The sequence below is a fragment of the Dermacentor andersoni genome, chromosome 7 (assembly GCF_023375885.2).
Source record: "Dermacentor andersoni chromosome 7, qqDerAnde1_hic_scaffold, whole genome shotgun sequence".
NCBI lineage: Eukaryota > Metazoa > Arthropoda > Arachnida > Ixodida > Ixodidae > Dermacentor > Dermacentor andersoni.
In genome coordinates, this window is record NC_092820.1 from 162,899,447 (window position 1) to 162,923,848 (window position 24,402).

General features: G+C 41.6%; 1 protein-coding gene across 2 annotated transcripts in view; it reads left to right on the forward strand.

The window, feature by feature from the left end:
• Nucleotides 1–227: 227 nt before the first annotated feature.
• The window catches only part of LOC126533312 (tRNA (32-2'-O)-methyltransferase regulator THADA), a 47,003-nt gene continuing 22,828 nt past the window's right edge, over nt 228–24,402 (forward strand). Inside the window, exons 1-15 of one of the 2 annotated variants that reach the window (XM_055071856.2) lie at nt 228–468; nt 563–661; nt 1,339–2,109; nt 2,808–2,914; nt 3,178–3,258; nt 4,418–4,598; nt 5,490–5,583; nt 6,272–6,487; nt 8,558–8,710; nt 12,072–12,181; nt 13,349–13,515; nt 16,085–16,206; nt 17,727–17,915; nt 20,988–21,160; nt 22,614–22,748. In XM_055071856.2, the coding sequence (XP_054927831.1) occupies nt 373–468; nt 563–661; nt 1,339–2,109; nt 2,808–2,914; nt 3,178–3,258; nt 4,418–4,598; nt 5,490–5,583; nt 6,272–6,487; nt 8,558–8,710; nt 12,072–12,181; nt 13,349–13,515; nt 16,085–16,206; nt 17,727–17,915; nt 20,988–21,160; nt 22,614–22,748 (2,694 nt within the window). In that variant the 5' untranslated portion in view covers nt 228–372. The remainder of the gene's footprint in view (nt 469–562; nt 662–1,338; nt 2,110–2,807; nt 2,915–3,177; nt 3,259–4,417; nt 4,599–5,489; nt 5,584–6,271; nt 6,488–8,557; nt 8,711–12,071; nt 12,182–13,348; nt 13,516–16,084; nt 16,207–17,726; nt 17,916–20,987; nt 21,161–22,613; nt 22,749–24,402) is intronic. The other variant, XM_055071857.2, reaches the window with a different exon arrangement.

Consider the following 24,402-nt stretch of genomic DNA (forward strand, 5'->3'; position numbering starts at 1 on the left):
TTTAAGTGCGTGTTTTATAAAAATTTGTTCGTACTAAATTCTAAGCTTTACAGAGCGTTCAAGTCCTCGCGGAGCATAGGGTTTCTCACTATATTGTCGCGGAGGACGCCCCTACCCATAGAGCTACGGTCTTTTTAATAGGAGATGGCAGCGGCCGCCTAAAGTCATCAAGTCATGCCTAAAGTAGGCGCTGTAGGCGCGTCTCCGTTGCTAAGCGACACTCAGCTCCGCTGAGCATGCGCGGATTGCCATGTGGTTTGTGTTGTCGCAATGTGGAAACTGGAGGTTGTGGTTGTGCCATGTGCCGAGCTCGGCGCATCTTAAGAACTTTTGTAATGTAAATCTTGTGTATAGGTGGAGCCCACGTTTACTATGGAGACAAATGAGGTCAAAGTTTGTTTTGATTTCCTGTACAACATCTTCAGCGGTCCAGCAAGTGGTGTGGAAAGCCTTCAGACAAAAATCCGAGTAACGTGCTTAAAGCAGGCGCTTCTTCTTACGCATGCATTTTATCATAATTTGCTTGTGGTCATTTTGTTATTGTTGCCACGCGTTTTTACAGTCTGTCATCAATGAAACAGTGAAGCAGCCGAAGCTCGGTCTGTCGTCATTACCGTTGTCATCGCTCCTTGTGGACCTTTTAGAGCACATCACTGACCAGGTGTGTTGGCGTGCTCACGCGAAAATATCGTGATGTGTAGCGCGTATGCGGCGGCAGTGTTTGCTTTACGTCTTTAAGAACAGCCTGTTAATAACAAGCCTAAACGACGATTCTGTTTAACGTTTGCATAAGAAGGATATGTTATGTGCAGTGCACGCACAACAGATATTTTCATGTTTCATAGCAGCCGATAGTGGGAGCTGTCGTAGTCCTCGTTGTTACTCACAGTTTATGCCCTACTTGGGCTCTGTAAGCTATATTTAAATAAGATAGAGATAGAGAGAAAGAAGTTTATTAATTAAAAAGGAAAACTCTATATTGAAAGGCAACCCCAGTGGTTTTTAAGTGTGTGTGTGTGTGCGTGTGTGCGCGCGCGTGCGTGTGCGTGTGTGTGGCAGCTATATAAACAGAAGGTGACGCTTCAGATGGCGGAAAATTGTATGCCACGTTAGCTCAGAGGCTGCACAGAAATACGTCTCTCTCTCTCTCTCTTTCTTACTGAATGACCAGAGTACAGTTTGGAATGCACTACTTCACTTTGACATCGACATAAAGAGGGGGGGGGGGGGGAGAAAAAAAGCTCGAGAGGGGACTAGGCCAAAGGGGTCTGGCTTTGCATTGTGTAATTTTCATGTACGGAGAATCAGTGTGCTCACTAATTAGCATTTTTGACGCAGGGTGCGAAACAGGACACTCTGCTACTTGCTGGGACATGCGTCGTGCGCATCCTGTGCCGATTTCTGACACTCGAGGCTGCTTGTGATGCTGTGCGGGAACTTCTCATCGTACCTTCACATGCTTCGGCACTGAAGTCATACAATGACAGATTCCTGCCATCACTGAGGTCACCTCCACATACTGTAGACACCTTGAGTTGTCCTACGTTTTACCACCTTTGCCTCATTCATGGTGTTCTGAGTGCTGGTCCAGATGCACATTCCCTTCTAACATGCCAAAGGGATGGAGCCAAGGTTCCCTTGATTCTAGAGGTCTTACGCCCTCTCATCATTCTTGTGCACAATGACAGGATCTCGCGCTATCACAGCGTGAGCACATTACAACTGTGGTTCAAAACCCTGGAACACCTGCTGAGGAAGTCGGAGGCAGGAGACAAGGATGGAGCAATTGCTGTCAAGTCTTTGATGAAGAGCTTATTCACTCCTGAATCGGATGCTGCAGCACTTGTTCTGTCTGCAGTCGATGCCAACTGGGAGTCGTCCGTGAATGGAGTGTCTGACCTTATTAAAAGAATCTATCAGTCTTTTCTTAATGTGACACACTATGAGGACCTGACTGAAATGGAAAAAACAATGCTTGGGACCAGTTCGCATGACATCATACCTAGGTTTCACAAGTTCTTGCTTGAAAGAACAATGCAGCTGGACTGGAAGGAAAAGCCCAAGTACCTAAGCCTTGCTTGCCTCTTGCAGTTTGTGTCATTTGAATCGGTGAGTGTAGTCTTTCCCCATTGAAGCACTTCTGAGAAGGCGATGTGGCATATTTTGTTTGATCATTGTGTACCATAGGCGGGCTTGGCCAACTTTGTATAACTAATGCCACTTGCTTATCTTTCCATTCGTTGTTCTCTATCATTGTATAGCAGTGCTAAACTAGGTTAATTTTGAATGAGCTCACACATGCACATTGTGATCCGCTAAGAGATGCAGCATGCAAGAACGGGGCTCCTTCTCGAAGCAGAGAGATTGTGCGAGAGAGAGAAAGAAGTGTCGCAGGATGTTTTTGCACAAGCAAAAGCACTGACATTATTGCCTGAAGTGTGTCATCTGGAAGGATGCCTTTCTAAGCATGTTGCTTTATCTGTCTCCAGATGCAACCAGCCTTACTTTTGCGCTTGCAAGACTGCTCCTGGTGCCACCTATTCTTGGCTATCTAAATAAAATATGAGTTTGGTTGTACTGCTTAAAAAAGAGCACCCTATTAATTAAAAAAAGAAAAATAGTATTTATTGAACCACGCGTGTCTTAACAAGTTATTCCAGTTCACACCAGCAAAAGATATGTGGTCGTATACGTTAGCCAGAGCAGTGTGTGCCATTGTAGAACACACAGTGATGGACTTCTCAAAGTGACAGTGTGTTCTGCATATTCATATTAAACTTCCTTCCTTCATCTCAATTTCCTTGCAGTGTCTGAAAATTGATGCTGATTTTCCTATACACTCCATCCGTGGACTGCTGGCTAATCACCTTGTGTCAGCAACAGTGGATGTTTATAGAGCATCTCTGACATTTGGGTACTGTTTGTTTTATCACTTATATTTATTAATGTCTCGTTAAGTTCAACACTCTGAATTTCCTAATGTCACTATGTATAATTCATAATGTATTCGTATTTTTACTTTCATTACAACTCTGCATCTAACTTCCAAGTACAGAAATGTTTTTTGTTTTATTTTTTAGAGGAAGGCTTCACTTTCTGTTGTTTTTCTGAATGTCAAAAAATTTTCGCACCTGATTTTCTTCTCTCGGTCTCTCTCCCGCTGCGGCTCTCGTTTAGTTCGACTCAAATGGCAAGCAAGGAAATGTGGTCTGTCTATTGGAAAGCACCAATTGTTGACATCATCAGGTGTGACGATGGGTGAGTGCGTTTCCAATTTCCAAGTGTGTCAGATATTCCTTTTCTGTCAGCTACACTCCATTTCCAGACAGCATCTTTGTGTCTAGTGAGTTTCTCCCAGTTCACCATATTATGTGCATTTGTGTTTAGTATCGGCTACAACATGGCTCCCGTGGTTGGTGGGGCCCTAAGACAGCACGGAGGTGCCGACGTACAAAAAATTGGAGAACCAAACACCGTTCCAATTACTGGTATTTATAGAACAAATTTTTCATAGGTTGCTGCCACCAAAGCCACACTGTGTTGGAGCCTCATCAATCACGGGCACCATGTTGCGCGGCTCATATTGAACACAACTCTGCCGACTCCTTTTTCAGTTAATTGCTATTGTACTTTCCCTCACTAGTGCTTTGCCTTTTCTTTCGAGGCCAATATCATTTTTGCTTGTCTCCAGAATAAGTTGTAATTGCCTTCTTACTCATGTTGCATTTGTCTCTCTTCATTACATGGCAACCACCATGGTAGATCAATGGGTATGGCATTCTGCTGCTGAGAGTAAGGTCATGGCGGTTTTATTCCCTACCAAGGTGGCCAGATTCTTATGGGGCAAAATGCGATAATGATGAACATGTATTAATCATTGGGTGCACATTAAAGAATGTCTGGCAGCCAAGATTCATCAAGAAATCTCCACTACAGCACCTGTGTTTGTTTGGGACAGTCCCGATTGATCAATCAGTTAGCCATTGCATGGCAAAAACAGCTTTATCTTTCCTCAGTGGTGATAGTGACACAGCAATGACAATCACGTGATGGAAAAGATGGATAGGTGAATGGACAAACAGAACAAACCCAGTTTCACATTTTCAGCTGCTGTTGCAGGTAAAGAATGTGTCTCAATGCATTGCAAACTGTGCATTTACAAATAATTTAGTCATGTTAATGCTAAAAAGAACAGAAGCAAGCAAGATTTTTAGCAGAATATGACAACAATGGCAAAGATCCAAAGTGTCTACGAATGTGAAAGTTGGAATTTACCAGAAATCATATGGATGAAAGTTTTGCCCTCTTATGAGTGACTTCACCTTATGGGATTTCACACCCACTATTCGGTGTGTCTTTATATCCTTGAATGGGGAGCTGTTGTGTGAACCTTGTCTATGAACTGTTCCTTCTGCAGAACGTGTCTTCAGAACATGACCACTCACTTACTTCCTTGGACTCTGAAGAACATACCAGGCAGCCTAGAAGAGCTTGCAGAAAGTTTCGAGACATATGGGAGGGATGATATGTCACTTTCTTTTCTTGCGACTCTAGGTCGTATTGCTGTACAGACGGGGCTTACATCCGTGGTGCTAGAGGCAAGTTCATAATTTGGCACTAGCTTTTACATCTTGTTTGCCACATTCACCATTCTTTTGTGGCTGCTTTGTAACTGCTGTTGACCAACTTTCCATGTAAATTAGAGTGCCTCTGTTGTGATTGTAAATAACATCATTTGTCTTTTTGTCTTGTTTACTTTTACTGCATCTTTGTTTTCATTTTTTCTTTTATTTGCTTGTCTGCTTGTTACTTGCTTTTTATGACTCTTGCTTGTTACTTGTGTGGCGCCTCCTGCATGACCACACAATGTTCCACAGTATAATAAATGTTTAAAATTTGAGACACGTTCGTCGAAAACTTGGCTGTTTTCAGTATTTTTCTTAACAGCCTGCTGGAGTTTTATAAGTAGTAACCTGGTTTGACTGTGAACATAGGCGAAATGCTTACTGATACAGACATAAAGTTGTATTGTATGTGTAGTGGTTGTCCTATGTTACTAATTTCAGTACAGTAACGTGGACTATACAAAACACTAGTGCAACATTTGGGTATGCCTGGTCGAACCACCTCGCACTGTTCAACATGATTGTGAAAAAATTTATGTAAGAACTCATTTTCAACAAAAACTTCATGGATTATTTTCTCCACACTGTAAGCTGTCTCGTCATCTTGCTTTACGCTCTCAAAATTTAATCTCTGTGGAAACTTACGTGCTAAACCCTTAGAAAGTCCAAACTATGAAGATCGTCATTCCACAACCTGTACCATACTATATATTTTCAATGCAATTCCAGTGTATTACTTGCAGAAGCTTAAGAAAGCATTGGTGATTTCTTTATCTCACACAACAATATATCCTTAAAAGCTTACAGTGCATAGTGCCTTTTTTTTTCCTATTATTTATATCAATTTATATCACATTTTTGCAGAAGTCACTGATGGCACAGTGTCTTGTACACCAATCCAATGCAATACGGATAGAAGCGTTCAGCCTCTGTTGCTCGTCGTACATACTTCGTGCAGGTATGACTTTGGTTTCTATGCATAATTGTATTACTTACATTCAAAATGGCACACTTTGCTTGCATAATCTTTGGTCCTTATAGACTTATTTGTTAGAACATCAGTATTGATTGCAGCTGCTTGCTTGCTGCAGAATATTTTCACTTTTTTTGCAGTAGTATGATCCCACAAGGTATGGAACCCGCTTTAAGCTTCTGTAGATATGAAGTGTGAAAGTTCTTGATAGTCCGATGTGTTAATGGAGCCCTGCAACAGTCATGGAGAAAGTTCTGGGATTCTGATTGTATAATAGCTTCTTTTATTTCTGTAAGAAACAATAAAGATTGATTGATTTATTATTTGATACATACATTAATGGTGTTTGCTGCATTGATAAGTTTATTGTTAGTGCTAAAGACTGGTTGGTGCCATAGCTTGTGTAACCATTTTGATGTGTTTAAAAATGTACTAGTTGCTAACAGAATTTCCTTGGATTACTTCGCAAGGTATCAAATTTTTCTGTTGAACCCCTGTGATATAGGAGATGAGCCGTTCTATATTTATTTTGAAAGCAACTTGAGGCCTTGATAATTTAATTTTGTACACATTGTATATTACAGCTGTTCATAAGTAACAATACATATGAGCCCTCAGTAAATATTACAAACATGTAACGAATGCAAAACTTTTTTTTTTTTTGCACTTTCAGGAAGACCAGAGGCCGACCTGTTAGATATACTTCAATTTGTGAAGGCCAACTTAAATGTCGACGACTCTTGGTTCCGGTCAAGGCTTGTTGTGCAGCTTGAAAATGTCTTTGTGGCTCTGCGAGAGAGTGTTGTATCTGAGTTCAACAAAGCATCACGGCAAAAACAGAGACACTCTCAGACTGTCACACTGGAAAAGCATTACACATCAGCCTTCTGTAGGTATCACCTTGCAAGACCATTAGATAGGGGTCACAAACTATGCTGAAAAAATCCTGTGTGATTTTCAAGAAAAGCTGCGCAGGAACAGGAACAACGAAAGACAGAACAACACAGGCACTGACTGTCAACTGTTGATTAGTTGCAGAAAGGACTTGTGTGCGTGCATACTTTTACACACTTACATGCATACTATATACGGTTGACTTTTGTTAATTGGACTCCGACGGAACCGATGAAATTTCTCGAAATATTTAGCAGGTTGAATTAAACAAGATGATGAAAAAAAAAAGTGCGAAAACAGACCGTTGCTTCATTTGGCAGTATTTTCCCAAACCTAACACGCGCCTGATTTCTGGGTGACCAAAGTGAGACAACATAGAAATGACATTAAAACTCCGAAACAAAGTCTAAATCCAATGCACGCCCTATTTTCTCGCAAGAAAAATGGGCAATGATTTAATATGTGCGGCACAATTGCCGCACGGTTTCTTGGAGTCAGTTTCGCTTCGCTGCAATACAGTTGTTTTATGTGGTAAAGCATGCAGATGCAGTTGTGGTTTTGTGTTGGATAGCACCACAGAGGCAATTTTTGGTCCAGTATAATTGGGAAAAAATGCATGCGTAAGAATCTGGTAAATACCGTAAATGGACATTGTGAGCTACCATTATTTTTTGTCTAGGGCAGGCCGAAAATGAGTGTTTTCGATGGGGGATGGCGTGTGTTCAATATATTTGCTGTCCACTAAGCTCTGCCAAGGCATGCTGCCACTAAAGGTGTCGCTATTGGGGTCACTGCAGGGGCATGTGCATGCATGCTGATTTGTCAAGTTCGAATTATCCGGCAAAGGCCAATTTTAGGATCAAAATAATGAAAGTTTGGGCCCATAGAAATGCATGGGCACTGGCTGGGATCTTCAGTCCTGATCAAATTAACTTGAGTCGAATTAATGGACGTCTGCTGTACGCACTTTTGTTGCTGTTGCTTTTTTATTAGATGGCTGTTTATGATTGTTTTCTGTCTTTCTTGATTTCTTTTTATTTTGTTCTCAAACAGTGTCTAATTCATCCGCTTGATAAAGTGCACTTTGCTTCGCCACTCAGCAAGTTGCCCCCATGTTTCCATATCAGGTAACTGATAGCTGGCTGTCTTTTGCCTCTGGAATGGTGGCATACCTCTTGCCTCTGAGCACAAAAACTTCTCGCTTTTGTACGCTCCTGAGCAACCTTGTCGCCTTGCTGCCTCATTTCGCATGTTGTTCTCGTGGTGCAGGTTTCTCACCTCTGCATCATTGTTGCTGCACCCTTATTGTCGTTCGTGGTGCTGCACTAAATTAAAGCTGAACTAGAGACATTGTGCAGTTCTGGGTTGCTGGACCAGGGCACGCCAAGGTAATCGAAGTTCGTGAGCATGGAACATGTAGGCAACCATGGAGTGCAAACTCCCACTACATAGGTGCTTTGGGCTCTTACCAGCGAGGGTTTACATCAGTGGGTGAGAGAAATGGGGACAAATAACTGCTCTTGAGTTGAGGGCAGGCACTCTTCTTGTTTCTTGGCATTTCTTGACTGAATAGCTTTGGACTGCGTATGCCTGTCACGGCGATTCTTGTTGCATTTATCTCTCCAACAGTCAATCCACACAATCTGTAAGCACAAGACGGTGGCTTGAAAAGTGTTCAAAAGGTCCCTTAAGCTAGGCAGGACTAGTTAATGCCAACTACGGAAGCAACTGAATGCAAAATGGTTTGAGTACCCAGGAAACACGTAGTGCCACTGTTTTTTCTGCTAATAAAGATCCACGTTTTCTGCCTAACATCACCACAGATAATGTGTACTTAATTATTCTGAGAAAAGTGGGTAAGTACTGTATCCAAGCATGGTAATAAACACAAAACCCACTGCAAAGTTCAGCTTGTGTGTGAAATTCCAACACAGATGAGTCAACAGTTAAGCAAGAAGAGCCATTTACATTGAGATTCTTTATAAATGCTACATTTTTGTAGAACATTCTGTAGGTGACCAATGTAGGTGACACCTTGCCTTGTACATATTTCATGTACCCTTAGGCTTCGTCAGAAAAATCATCGCAGTGGCTGTGCAGAACCTGTTTCCAGGTGCCAATTACCAAAGAGCCATAACTTCACTGTTGGTCCTTGAGTCTCTTGGAAAGACTTTTCGTGCGGACCCATCTGGGAAACAAAGATCAACGCACAAGGCAGGCAAGTGCATTTGTAATCTGTACTTTTATTTTTCTCACTTCCTATTGTTTCCTCTGTTCTTAGAGCACAAGACTGTGCAATTTGGGCCAGAGCACTGCCCAGTCCCGCTCAAAAGCATCATTGCTTTGGCGAGCTGACAAAATATTTGTATGTTTTATGTTCTAATAAAGAAAGAAAAAATTACCTGAAATGTGTCTCCTTGTACAGCTTGGCACTATAGATGGTGGCTTGCTGTTAGGCTGTGGAAACATTCTGTAGGATTAATCTTGATAATACATTTGGAAGACGGATAGCTTAGTGAGTCCAGTGGTTGTTTATAGTCATGGTAGTGGTTACCGTATATGTGGCTCGCATGCGTCTGTTGATCAATTATTTTGATCTACGGTATTAAGGTAAAGGTTTGGCTTGTAATCTGCCAATTCAGATATATATCCTCTTCAGTCACGGCGTACACATTTGTGGACGCGACTTATTTTTGCCATTACTGTGCCGTGGTTGCAAGGAATAGACAACGAACATTAAGCATTGAGTAAATTGAACATTATGCTTTCCTCAAGTGCACCCCCTTCACTTCTGAGAGAAATTTATCGCTTTAGACGACTGCTTTGGTGAAGGCAATACCGTGTTTCACGGGACGTTTGAAGTGGGGTGTTTCGGTAGTATTTTCGAAAGGTGTTTTTCCCTTGTTGCAATGCTTGTGCCAAATAATTAACCTGTGCATGTAATTTGAGCGGGTGATTCAGTTTTTTTAATAAAGAGAATTAGTATTGCTGACTGTACAATAAATGAATATATAATTACCAAGTAATTATAGTAGCTCTCTATAAAATGCACCATCATTCTCGTCCCGCCTTGACTTGGTTTCTATGGAGCCTCGAGCCCCTTGGCATAAAATTATGTACATTTTACATGTTTATCGACAGTCGAACATAATTCGTGACTTAAGGGGATATATATATGTGAAACAGAAATGCTGTTCTTGTGCAACTGGTGAACTTATTTGGATAATATTTGCTGCATTTAATGGGAAAAGTCAAGCTCTAGTGACTGCTGAGAGCAGATTTTCATTAAAGAAAATCGCATGATTTACAAAAATTTGTGAAAAATGTTAAATTAAATAAAGACTTAGTATAATGAGTATAATGCTTATAGCTTCATAACCCTGTAGCAAAAACAAATCTTAATTCTGTTAGTTGCACCTGATATAGTTAAATCTCGTTATATACCATATTCTTTATAACCACATGCTCTGATATGGGGAAAAAAATGCGATCACATATACACGAAAGAACGCAAGCATAATGCTTCTCATGGGCCAGCAAAGGGTCTCCAAGAGTTCTGATGGCACATTTTTGACTTATTAAAGCCTTAAGTGGATCATTGCGCGATGGCCTTGAAAAAAAATGTGGCATCTGGTCAGGTGGTACAAAAAAAACATTGTGACCTCCGAGCGAGTGGCAGGTCAAGAGGGAAATGAATGGCGAGTACAGGCAGAAAAACAGGTGTTTTGTTGCTGACGTCATGCGGTGACAGTTGTGGCAACATTCGACTGCGAAGCGAGAGAGACGCCGATGGAAGATGCTCACCCGGGGTCCGGCACATTGTGCGATACACCTTGGAAGTGCACTACGGCAGAGGATGCTCTCCAAGCGAGAAACAAGGTGCGACATGCGAAGCAGCGAGTGCAAGGCATTCGGCTGCAAGTGCTGTTTTCCCCTGCCGAAAGGATGCCGCGTCGTTATGTTGGGCTTGTGTTACACATTTGTAACACTTACTGGCGCCAAGCATGCTACAACTTTAGGTAGTGCATAAAGCGCTCGCATGTGTCGTTGAAAGGGCCGACCTAAAGCGCCACATGTGTACTTCACACTGCGGCTCGTTATGTCTTGCAAGAGGTCTGGCCCCTCCGATCGTATAGCTTAATGCATTACCAAGTGTGCAGCAGGCTTGCGCCCTCACGTTTTACAGGGGTGTAACATGCTGCCAAACTTTTCTGATATGGGCATGGGAACAGCAGTAAATTACATGCACGCACTTTGCAGCGTCGCTAATACACAATGCAATCGGTGGGATCACAAGAGATCGCCATGCTAGCTTGTTGGTTGTGGTCCAATCAAGACCAACCAATCAAGTGAAAAACCAAATTCTTTATTTACTTTGTTATATCTGATAATTTGTTATATCCATGTTCGTTATATCAAAGTTCAAATGGTGTAGAGGTTAAAGCAAACACAGCTAGCGTGGTAGTTCTCAATCTATGTAAAGCTGCTAGTTTGACTTCATGGAATTCACAAAAGTCCTCTCCACGAAATACTAGTCGTATTTTCTGAAGTCCAATGTAATTATAGTATTGTGGCATTGCCATAACTTTGTTGACGACAAGGCTGAAGTTCGCCCGAGAAGATAACACTCGGGGCGTGACTGGGTGATTTCCATGGCCAGACTGGCTTCCACAGTAAATGTGACAGCCAAGGGCTCCTCGGTACCCTGCAGTGTGCCAATTTTATCTGCTGTAGACCTTCAGTCAGATGCAGTTTACAGGATTGTGATGGCTATTTTTGTCGCAGATTTGTAAGAGTTGTAAACATTATGTATAAATTCTTTTTGTGTCTTTCTTTTTCACTTTTACGCCAGAAATATGAGCAACAAAATTTGTTCGTCTAGCCGGTAGTTGCATGTCTTTGGCATCGATCCGCTTGACAGGTAACGAGCTGGCATTCATCTCATGTTCATGAGTGAGATGGGGTTCGTGATGTTGATTCTTCATCACATGCTACCACATGCATTCTTTTTATTTTATTTCTTTTCATCTGTTGATTAGATAAGGCAATAAATGTTGATATGTGTCTGTGCATATGTGAAAATAAAATAAGTTGGAAGACACTGCTCTGTCTATATTCTATACCGTTCTTTTTTTCTTTGTTTTTTTACTGTGTGTGTTGTGTATAGTTCATTGAAAGTACCATGGAATTGCAATTATGACTTGCACAGATCGGCGAATCTGCCATAAATAGTCACAGAACTTAGATTATTGTTTTTTAAATGTTTCATTTCATTTAACTTGGTACAGTGTTTCCATAAGAAGGGCATTTCTCCATCTCGCATGTTGTTTGCATAGGGACTATAAGAGCTAAAGCCCCCCTCCTATAATGTGTTCCCGAGTATGCACTTTTGTATTTGACACACCCATGCACACACATACACACACACAAAAAAACAAGAGTTCCATTGTATAATACAAACAGATATGTTATTAGCTATGCAAGCTGATTTTTGCTTTTTCTTTATTTTTTGAACATGGAAGAGAATGTGCCTTGTAATGCTTTTGCAATTGATTTCATGTGCTATTTCTTTCTTTTAGACACCTTGGAAAAGTTCTTTGCTTCTGAGATGGGCCGCTTTGAACTGGAACCGATGCATAAGAGCATAAAGGCAGCCTTTCTCAAAGCTCTTTTTCATAATGTACTAGAGGTAAAAAGAACAACACATTTTTTAGCTAAGCATTTATATACACATTTATCAAAGTGCAAGTTACAGTTGTTTGTGCACTGACTTTGCTCTAGGTAGCCGCTGTATTGTAGTACTACTTTTGTGGCAGCGTTACACTCATTTATTTTAGTTCTAACAGCAAGCACAGTTGAGGTGAGCTAAGTGTTGAGTGGGCTGCGAGTAGACCTTGTCTGCGTGTTGTGGATCAGAGGCAACCAGGTATGCACATGTGTGCAGAAGAACTGCAGCACAATTAGAGACCATTGCAATGGAGATCTTCTATCATTTTATTTTGTCGCTGAAGTATAGATAGCTACTAAGTACATCTTTTGGCTTAGCAGTTCCTGAGTAGGTCGTTTGTCTTCCAACATTGTTTTGTACTTTCCATAAAAAGATTTATGGAAAGATTTATGGATTTATGAAATTGAGCCCAGTGCGAAATGACAGTTTGGCTGCTGCCAGTGCACTGCAGAGCAGTGCCAGATTAAATTAATGTTTATCCAGGAGTGCAGATTTTTGGGCCAGTTGTTTCATTGCATCAACTGAAGTCATAGTGCTGGATTGATGCAGAGAAGAAAGACGACAGGACGTGCGCTACTACTATGTAGCACACGTCCCGTCATCTTTCTTGTCCATGTCAATCCAGCGCTATGACTTCAATTAATGTATATTCTCTTCGTATTGGTGATGAGCCTATTAATGCTACCACATGCACAAAATTTCACCACAAGAGCTCTCGTGATGTGAAAAAAATGGAAGTTCCATTTTTACAATTTAATTTGATTTGTTATGCTGATATTAGAACTGAAATCAGTTTTGAGTTATCTATTATAGTTCTTGAGTTAGAACACTTGACATCCTCTAATGGTCATCCCCCAAATTAATTAATTAATTACACATAAGTTTGTCAAGATTTTCATGCCAGCATGTTCAACAAATCTTAAGTTGTGTTATGTCTGCTGCAGCACAGTGCTCAAAAAAGTAATGGGAAATACCGAAGTTCCCCTTTTCAGAAAGTAAGATATTGCAAATTATGCTGAGTAACAACTGCAAAGAGCTGTCAGACAGCCTGTGTACTTGCAGAGTAGTGAACAGAGCTGAAGCACCACCATTTTCTCTATTGCAAGCTGAGGCTCTCATTTCATTCAGGTTCGTCTCTGTGCATTCCGGCTCCTGACAACCGACGGTTGCCCAATGTTTCAACGCGGCAGCAATCTTCAGGATGCACTGCAGGATGCTGCACACAAATACCTTGCTAGTCCTAGGCCCCAAGACAATGCTATTGGTGCCCTATTCCTCCGGCTTTACCTCACCAAGTAAGCATGCTACCCTGACCTACCATGACAAGTACTGTCATGGGCCTACTTTAAAGACAGTAAGAAAAATGTTGCAGTAGAAAATAAGTATTTCTGAGCTCTAGTGTAGGCTGGTGGCCAGATGAAATCACTTTAGGAGTGGGGAGGGGTGCAAGTGCTTAGCCAGTAATTGGTGCAGAACTCTACTTTCAAGTTCCCTGTTTTGTTGTTATCATTATATAAAAAACAGGTCAGCTATTGTGATGTTCCTTTTCTTTCAGTTATCTTCTTTCTCTTTATCTCTATTGCGCCGAGTGGCCAATACTAGCTTAAATGGTGTGCAAATGGCATCTGTAAAGCTACGATGATTGGCAAAGTGACCGATCTTGGCAAAAGACAGCACACAGTAGCACTCACGTGCCAGTTATTTAAGCCGAAAAGAATTCATGAGGAAAACAGTTAATGCACCTTGCTTCATTCAGACCGCTGGATGTGCAAATGCTTGTTTCGGTGCTTCTTGATAAGAACTGAATTTTTTTAAGTGCATGGTGTCTAATCTAAAACGATAAGTAGCGATGCATTATTGGCCTGTTTGATAATAGTTTTTTAAAATTGAAAGCATGTTTGATGAGGACAACTCAAGTTTGCACAACAAAAGTTGATGAGGAAGTTGTGGATTGATTGCTTTGATATTTGTCTTCCTGGCTGCCACCTGTCGTCGGCATGCAAACACACTCTTGGAGCATTTGTAACATTGCATTGTCACACTAAAAAGTAAAAGTTATCCTTTATATTTCCTGCTACTCGACTGAGGCAGATTAAACTCTACTTTATAATTAAGAAGTCTCGTTTATATGTATAGTACTTCATTCCGATTTTCTTATCTGAGCACAGTCATAATATAGTTTGGAACCTCAAATCTTCCTCCGAAAATTGCCAGAAATCACAAAGTGCAACGTTTTTAAAATAATGAAGGTAACTCTCTACCTCCGTGTTGAGGACAAACAAGGTTTGGAAAAAATACCCCTTTTTAGGTCATTTCATTTAGACAAAACTGACATTGTAAATTAGAACATTTGAGAGCTCATTACATTTGTCGTAGCACCTCAGCAACCTTTTTACAAAGTAGCAGTATGGTATAAATTTTGCAGTGACACTTTCCCGTGCTTTAATTGCCTTGACAGCCTTCCTAGCAGGTCATAAATGTCTGTCTGTCTTCATTCCAACGGTACAGCGTTTAATTCGGCATATAAAAGTTTTCAGGTTTAGTGATCTTGTAATTCTTATTGGAATTTGGTGGTCAGAGCCAAAAACCTGCTTTTAATGGTTTCTGATATTTGCATGTTTCTTTTATGCACAATAAATTTCATGTAATTGATGCAGAGGTTGCCTACAGGAGTCATTTCTGTATTCCTATTTATGTAAAAAAAATGGGCATGTTGTGCTAGAGCTTTCATTTGGCAGTGTAAGCATGTTGGTGTATCAGTTTGAAATTAAAGTTCTAATTTTAGGTCAGTGCTTCCTTCTCTTAATCATTCTACGTGCGTGCGTAAGGGGCCCGCTGGTAAAGTCAGTGATGCAATGCTTGAAGCTGCGAAGAAAGCGAGCGCCGGAGGAGGAAGGCGCCTGGAGGTGGAGAAGGGAATTGCACGCTGGGGAAAGTATGAAGGAGCACGCTGAACGTGTGGCAAAGCAACGCCACCTAGAGGAAAACCTAGGTGGCATTAAGCAAAGCAGGGAAGGAGAAAAGAGGCGAAGTGTTGCAAAGGAGGGTAGGCAGAGGCGCGCTGGGTTGACCGCCTCTCAGAATGCACAGGCAAGCATGAACACATCACACTCTGACTGCAGACACTCGCTGTCAAAACGCCGTGAGTAAGAGCGGCAGCAGCAGCGAGTGAAGTGACTTTCGTGCTGTCTATTGCTTCAATGCAAACTGAGCAGCCAGAATGCAGCACGCACAAAGGTATAAGCCATCTGCAGATTGCTTTCACTGATCCTAACACGCAGTTATTATTTGCTAAATAGGGTAGTCAGAGTGGCCTGATCGGGATGGTTTAGGGGTACTGATAAACCAATCTTGACTGCACACAGCCTCAGCACAAGTGACTATCACTCAATTGACTGGAAAGCCTAACTAACCATGTGAGTGACTTTGTAGTCTGGAAATGCCCCGTCCATACCCACAGAGGACCTGTGCCTCCCCATTATCTAATAAAGGACTTTCAGTCAATCAAGATAGGGTGCGTGCGGTCACACAAAGTATGCTGTTGTTGCCAAAGTGCAAGTTACCTACCCCCCCCCCCTCACCTCCCTCTCCTGCGCTGCCTCCCTGCTTTCCTCCCTTGCATGTGATTCGGCTCACTGTCACATGCTTTCACTTGCACATACAGCATATGGCGCGCGGGGACGATGTGATTGCCCTTGAACTTCATACAGAACATTGCAGCGGAAGATGCATGGCAGAAGATGCATCTGGAGTGTCCATATCATTGCTATCGCAATTATATAGGAATGCCGCCCATACTCTTGTGTGTAACCCGCATTCATGAAATGAAACATCACTATTTATTTTTTATTTATTTTTTACCAGCCTGAAAAAGGAGCCAAAGCAGCTTGCCACAAAGCTAGAAGAAATCTGCAGCTTGGGTGAAAAAGCTTTCTCAGCATTCCAGCATGATCCAGTGTCCGCATCGGCAAGCTTCCCACTTCATGGTAGACAATTTTTTTCTTTATTATTTTTGCATGTATCTGAAGTTATAATTATTATGTATAAATTATGAACTTGTCTTTAATCCCTTCAGATGCCAATTATTTCCCTTCCATTCAAAATTTAGTTTGATCATATTTCTTCACTATCATGAAAAGCATACAACTGCATAATATATTAAGGATTTTCAATTCTTCAGGGAATTTTGTCAAGTTTACAGAATGTGGACTTCATGTGAGAACTCTTTACAGTAACGTCAGATGAGAACATTATCATTTCCATGTCTAAAGCACATATCCAGCCACTTGAGAAATATGCCTGATGTAAAGAAATTGTGACAAAATAAAAATAAAAGAAGGGAAGCCCGCTACATGACGACATACTGACACCGAGAGCAAGCAAGGAGCCATCTGCATTCTAACCCTTACATATTAATCAAACTTGCAGCACATGTCCAGTCAGAAGTGTTTCAAAATTATGCGACACATTTGAAATGTCCTTTTATTTTTGATGCACTGTCTTGGCACGCACAATGGTGCGCATAGCGCTTGAAGAGGTTGGGAGTAGGAATAGCGTGCGAGTAGGGCTTGTCGATTTTTAATCGCTAAGGGCAGTCCGTGAAGGAATAGAACAAAAACAGAAGCTCAAGCACAAGATACACAGCGGCTTTTGTGTGTCTTTTTCATGAACGAGCTTCCATCCTCATTTGATTACTGTGCTGTTTTTCCTAATTGATGTGTTGAAAGTGTTGAAGTGTTGGAAGGCTTTGTCCTTTGTCCAGCCTTCATGTTCTGCTTGTCATGCTGTCTTACTGCAAAAATTACTGGCATTGTTGCGTCATAATGCAGGTTTTGAGAAATGTGTGTGATCATTGCCTCATGTAATGTTACATTGTGATAGTGTACTGATGCCTTTGTTGCTCACCACCTACACGATTGCCAATAAATGTAACACATAGAGCGAATTTACAGATGTTTACAGAAGGTGGCATTAATGATTTTGCTTTTAACCAAATCACTTGGGTAGGAGAATGTACTATGTATCATTAATATTAGTAATTTCCTGCTACAGGCAGGAGAGGTAATGCAGCCAATAAATTGGTTGTTTCGTGTGAAGCTGATTTTGTCCTTTTGCATAAACTCTGATTTTTAAGATGAGAAATACAGTTGGCCCTCAGTATAACTAAATAATTAGATATGACAAAGTAAACCTAAAATATTTCTCACCATTATTATCATGTAGCAAATACATGCTTGCACTGAACATTGGATACGAAAAAGATATTTTGTCATTGTGACTTCATAGGTTTGAGAGCTAAATTGCTTATCACAGTCAGCACAAGTTCATCGGTCGTCTTTCGCAAGCATATCTGAATGTGGGACCATTTCATTTTGTACTGGATTGTGCCCGACTTTGCAAGCTGTCTTTTGTAGACAACACATAGTATTACTGAACAAGACAGAGAATGCAAATCATGCATGTGTGGTACTCATGTCATGCATCATAGCTGCATTCTTCATTACAGGTGTGCTGTTTTCTCTGGTTACCTGCCTGAGTGATGTCAAGTGCATACTGGCCGCTGTGCAGGGTTGCAGTACGGATGGGAACAACAGCCCCATTTGCAGCATTCTCAACAGGGCATTGTGTCTTGCTAAGAGCTCCCTCTTACGCTCACTCCTTGTCATGGTGCCAAAGAGCAAGCAGCACATTCTTGGTTGGTACTTGCAGCTAGCTCTCAGCATGCATTGTAGAGCAGCTCCTTTGTAATGGCTGCAATCTCCCCAAGGGCTGTTCACTTTGCCTGTAGTACTTACATTTTTTTGCCTACACATACCCTATTTTAAGCAGCGCAGGCTCCTAATCAACGGTCGCATGTAATCCTGGCCAATGTCACTACTGGTCATAACTACAAAATAGCGTGCTACCGCTGACAATCTTGAGCAAATTTGTTGCTGCAATTCATATAAACGTAGCCAAAACAAAGCAGGTTTAGAATTGGTAAAATAACTGCAACTGGTTGCCTGCAGTTTTTATGTTTTGTTTCTGGTATCCTGCAAAACTGGTTGAATTTCTGTGGATCACCTTGTATCAGATGCTGTGCTTTTCGTCTGTTACAACATGCTTTGAACAAGAAATGTGACTAGTTTGCATGTGTGTATTTGAGTTTTCGTATGTAACTACATGATGTTAGTTAACACCGTCTTGAATTGCTGTCCGTACATTATACTGTACAGAATTGTCCATACACACCTATCTCTTTCAGTGAATAACTGGTAAATATAGCCAGATCTTTACGTAATCGTCACTGCACGCGTGGTGCATAACATGTGTTGCAGTACTCTCAAAATCTGTGCTTTGTGATTTAATTTGCACTTATGGGAGACCTTGACCTATATTTTTAGGTCACGAGTTGTTTTGTCAACTCTTGTCTTGTCACCTGATTACTGGCAGCCACAAAGGAGACAATTATTTGGTCTTCAATAGTTTGGAAAAAAAACATAGTAAAAGCAATGACACACCAAGCAATAAAAAAAATAAAGAATGCAATTTGCCAGTAATTTTACAGTTCTGGTGCTAGAGTTTCATTAATATGTGTCAGTGATAAAACAGCATTAGTGATTTACCACTGTCATGAAGTGTGTTTCTTGCCTTTCTCCCTCTGTTATCATGTGCTGCAAGTGATCTGGAATCTAATGATAGCCCGTGCAGTGTGTTTTGCCCACAAATTGCACATTTTCTATCATTCCTTTTGTACAATCAAGCTAGTTGTGAACCAACTTAGATTTGTAAGCTTTCTTCTTTGGTTCTTGATGTACTTGAGTTTTCGTATGTAATTACGTGATCTTAGTTAACACAGTCTTGAATTGCTGTCCGTACATTACAGTCAAACCCGGCTATATCGAACTCGCAAAAAAACGCCTATCAGTTCGATATAGAGCATAATTCGATATAAGCCTGCTAAATAATTGGATGTCATAAAAGCACATACCATTTATAAAATCACTTTATTAACGAAACTAGCTTAGTTTGGCATAAATTAGTCCTGCATTTTCTTCTGCTTGGGCAATTTCGCTGCCTGCGACGCACGCACTTCACCACGTTGTCTAAGGAGTCGGAGTAGCTGAGGCCGCAACCTTCCGCATTCGCGCAGAAGCGCCGGACTAATGCGAGTGCACCAATCACTTCGGAGGATATGGGCAAAGGACCGTAGTTGCTTTCCTCAATGTGCCTACTGTCATTTGTGCTCGGTACGATGTCGGCGATGTAGTCTTCGTTTCCGGGCTCTACCGTGGTCGCGACACCATCATCTGCACTCATAAACTCGTCCACCGTTGATTCGAATGTCCCGGAAATTTTGTCAGCTAGCCCCAAACTTCGGCAACACCGGCAACGGCTTCGTCGCATTCATCAGAATTTACAGTCCTCACCGAGCACGCGGAAACCGGCACGTATGAAGAACCCCTCGTACACGGCCGTGCGTATGCGTCGGGCGCCATGGGCACCGGGTTGCGAGCCTGGCCACTTTAGCCCTAATCGTGCCGAGAGTGCTCCTCGGAATCTTGCACGCTGCGGGGACATCCAACTTCTCATCGCGTTCGACGCGATTTACGATTTCGAGCTTCACGACGAAAGGCGAATTCTGCCGCTTCATCACGGCAACACTGCGGGAGAAGGCCCACAAGGCGCAAACACGATAAACCAGAGAAGCAGCCAGACAACTCGCACTTTCGCCATCTTGCTCGAAGAGAGCACAAGAGCTTCTGATTGGCTGTCTGAGCAAGCGCTGTAGGCGGGCCAGGATCATCTTTTGCTGGGGAGTGTCGCTAGATAGTGATCTAGAAGGACGCTTGATTCTGCAACCCGTGTGGGAGCACGGCGAAGCGTCGTCAGGGGAGAGGGGTGGCAAGTGAAAGATGATAGAAAAAGAGGGAGGACGGTGGCCTAATAGACTCCACTATGCGCGATACGGGGAGTGTCGACGGCTCGCCCGAACAGCCCGAGATAGCGCGGTCACGGTAGGGAGAGCGGTTGGATGGAGCCGCGCCGCCGGGTTTCCCCGCTACCACGAGGGAAAGCCAACCTCTGGGGGCACTTTTCCGCCGCCTGACGTTCGATATATCGGGAGTCACTGCAATATTTGTTCGATGTAAGCGTAATTTTTGCTATATATACTCATTGTAACTATACCGTGACCAGAAATTGTTCGATATATAGAATAATTCGATGTAAACGGGTTCGATATAGTCGGGTTCGACTGTATACTGTTCATAATTGTCCGTATGTAGTTGCTGTCCGTACATTATATTTTTCTTTTGGGGGATCCATAACTAGCCTTCATTTATAAATCCTGCTTTCTCTTTTTGTGTGTGTTAAAATGTATCAGTATACGTATGCAACAATAGAATAAAATAAGAACGGCTGCTTTGTAAAGGGCTTTTTTGCAAAGTTATGTTCAACTTATAGTTTGCACATTCTTTGGAAAACCTTTAAGAAACTCTCCAGGTCTCTGCTTCTATTGCAGTACAGTAAAAAAACTTCATGTACTTGTGCCTTTACAGAACTGTGTTTGCAAATATATGTTATAGTACTTGTAAAAGGCAAATATCACCAGGGTATTTTCTGCCATGGTTTACCGATATTGCCTTTATTTGTGCAAACATATTTAACTGTTAATGTCTGACTTCCTTACATTTTAAATTTCTTCATTGTATTAGCCAAACATCGTTTCTAATGGCAAGTCTGCCAATATAGATATATAAAATGTTTGCTGGTTTGTATTTTTCAGGTGCAACAACTACTAGTTCAGCAAACAGAGCAGCACCTTCCTTCGAAGACACAAACCTAGCATTTGCAGAACTCATCAGAGACTACGAAATAGCCACAGGGATCAGATTTACACCAGAAGAGCTGCACCAAATTGAAGAGAGACTGGCATCATTCTGTTGGAACTGTATCAAGGTAAATAAAATGCACGAAAACACCTCAGATATATTGGATATAAGCCCCTATTCTTTTCATGCTGATATCGATGAGAAGGGTATTGTGTTTACTTCATCATATTCTATAATTTATTATATCCATGTTCACTACATTTTCACGTTGTAGAAATGGTGAAGGAGCAGACAGTAGTGAAACGTTTTAGCAATCAAAACTAACTGTTTACTGGGCGAACCTCTGGCCAGAGAGGCAAGTAACACAAATGCACAAGAGCGGCAAGCATACTCGGCAATTGGCAAAAATCTGCTCTGCAAGTTGAGCGCGCCGGCTTTTATACAAGACTCTGCAAACGTTCCAGCATAGTCACTGCTGCCCGCATGCCTTCCAGCAAGCACTGCACAATTTGCGTCATGTGTACGATCAGATTACACGAGGTTTGGTGACAACATACGATCGATAGAACCATCAATAACATTCGAGAGACTTCCGATACATGCAGGCCTATCCTGCGCTGAACGATTGGTATGTTTAACATTTGTTAGCCAGTGCGAAGCGGTCACCGAAGGAAGATGAACAAGTACACATGTCAATATTGAGGTTTTACTGTACATTCGACGCACTTATAACAATATTCAAGTGCCACAAAAATTCCCTTTGATAACTGGATTGCATGAAAAAAATCTAAATGGGGGATGGCTGAGCTGCTGTGAGAAAACTATAATGGCGGGGAGGCCAGTACCCCTTCCCGCCTCCTTCCTCCATCCAACTGATGATTGTATTCACTCATTTAACTGCTTCCTGGGCGCTTGCCAGAAGCAAACCACACACATCTGGTCATTTTAGCACGTGCAGTTGTGCTTGTGTACTCGTGAATGTTAATTGAGGTTTACATTCCTATGGGTTCAATCAGTAACATTTCGAATTTACATGTATATTGAAAATCTCCTTCTGAGTATGGGTTTTTTTAATGTATTATGGGCAAGGTAAAACACATAAACAATAAATATAATTTTCAAACGAATGTCTTGTTTGCAAGGACATAGCATAGTGAAAAAAAAGGGGGGGGGGAATATTATGCATTATTTGCGATAAGAACTGAGGAGTTGAAAGGTAAGCATGCAGTAAGCTTTAGTTTTGTACTAGGCAACATGTTCGATTTACGGTTTTGTCAGCTTTTTCTACAGAAATGTATCTAGAGGAGCAGTACCTCCATTATCCATCAAGTGCTGATACAGTCAAACTTTGATATATTGCCACCTATTCACTGCATTCTTTTTTCATTGTGTTAGCTTCCAAATTTCATTGTGTATGACATTTGGAAGCTTGATCATTTCTCATGTGGAATTCTTGGAATGACTTTAGTGGAGCACTTGACGCTTTTGGCAGCTCATATACTGTGTCCCACCAGTTGTACTCTATCCGTGCTGACTGATCTTTTAGAAGGCATGTTCTTCATTTTTGCTGTCCCATGCAGAACTCATGTTTACTATTGGACCTTGTGGCAAATGTTTCTCTAAGGGACAATGGAATATCTTACCCACTGGATAGCAGGTCCCTGCATGACATTGCGGATGCTCTGGTTGCTGTCATGACTGGATGCCGGCATCGTGTGAGTTAGTCGTTGACACATTGGCATTGCTTTTGATTAATCAGCTCAATGTTTTTTGAGCAGTCCTTTTTTGGGTGCAGAAGTACACATACACAGAAAGGACACAGAACACACTCAACATTGTGCCGCATTTATGTCATGATGTTGAGCTTTCATGTGTTTGTTATTCAGCGTCTCTCGAAGCACGTGTGGTCACTTAAAGTGCTGGGTACTTTTGCACTAATCACATGAAAATTTATTGCTGCATACTTATTTTGCATAAATTATGTCTAGATAGGGTTACTGAAAAATTGGTAAAATTCTTATCACAGTTTTGCATCGGCACCTGCAGACAGATGCAGATATCCACCACAGTGCCATACATGGCAGAAGGTCAAGAAAACAAATGTGGTTTGGATACCCATCTAACCATAAACAAACGCAGGACAAAAAGGACACTTTCTTGTTAGGATATGGAGGTTGCACTCGCTCTAGTACATATTTAATGACATTAACTGGTTGATTTATATATTGTTTCCTACTCATTATACTGATGCTCATTATATCACAGTTCTCTCCAACGAAAATGCATGCTCACTCATGCAGCTAAATGCCATTGCATTAATTAGCCAGCATGTGTGCCACGTGTTCTTGTTTGCTTCCTTTGGTTTTGCTAGAACTACTACCATAGACAGGATGCACTGAGTTGTAATATCTTACTTGCTGATATCTGTTATTTTTAGAAGTTGCAAGATCAGCGTATTTGGCATCCACTCCCTTCCTAAGTTGCCACCTATTGCACTGTTCTTTGTTGTAATAAACATGCACTAACTTTCCCGGCATTCATTCTGAATAAGCCGTCATGATGAAATCGCTTTATTTGATATGTTTTTTTATGGTCCCATGTTATTGCAAATCTCTTATAGCTCCTCCACTTCCAACAAAATGTCACTTTAAAGGAACACTAAAGGCAAATACTAAGTTGGTGTGGACTGCTTAAATACCATTCCAGAAACCTCGCAACACTTGTTTCATGCCAAGAAAAGACTTAGTTTAAGAGAAAATTGCTTATGAAGGGTCCGAATGCTTTTATCGCAATACAAATCTCCCGCCACCTAACCAGGGAATGGTGACATTGCATACGCCATCACTGCCCTTTGCTGTTGTCGGTGCGTAAAACAGTGCCCGACAGACGGCAGTACGTTTTTTTTTTTTTTTTTTTAATTAACAAAACGCAAATGCGCTCGGAGAAACCGAGCCAAGACGAAGCAGTGGATTCACCGCTGCAGCTGCTTTTAGTTAACTGGTGTGGACCATTTGGGCATCCCGCAATGTCACATGAAAGTGAAATTCTCTGCTACTTGCAGTTTGTGCGAGTTTTGCAAGCCAACAAAACAAGCGTAGCACTACACGATAACAGAACTACTGAAATGTGAAAGCGCACGCGGCGTTGAGTCGAGTGCAATCGCAACCTTTTGACTGCCCGCATTGTCAAGTAAAATTCCGCAGTGGGCTAGTTGGTTCGACATAATTAACACTGTTGTGCAAAGCGACGAGGGGACAAGACTTAAGCAAGAAAAGCAACACACAACACTAGGCGTTGTGTGTTGTTTTTCTCGCTTAAGTCTTGTCCCTTCGTTGTTTTGCGCAACACTGTTAATTACATTGTCAAAGG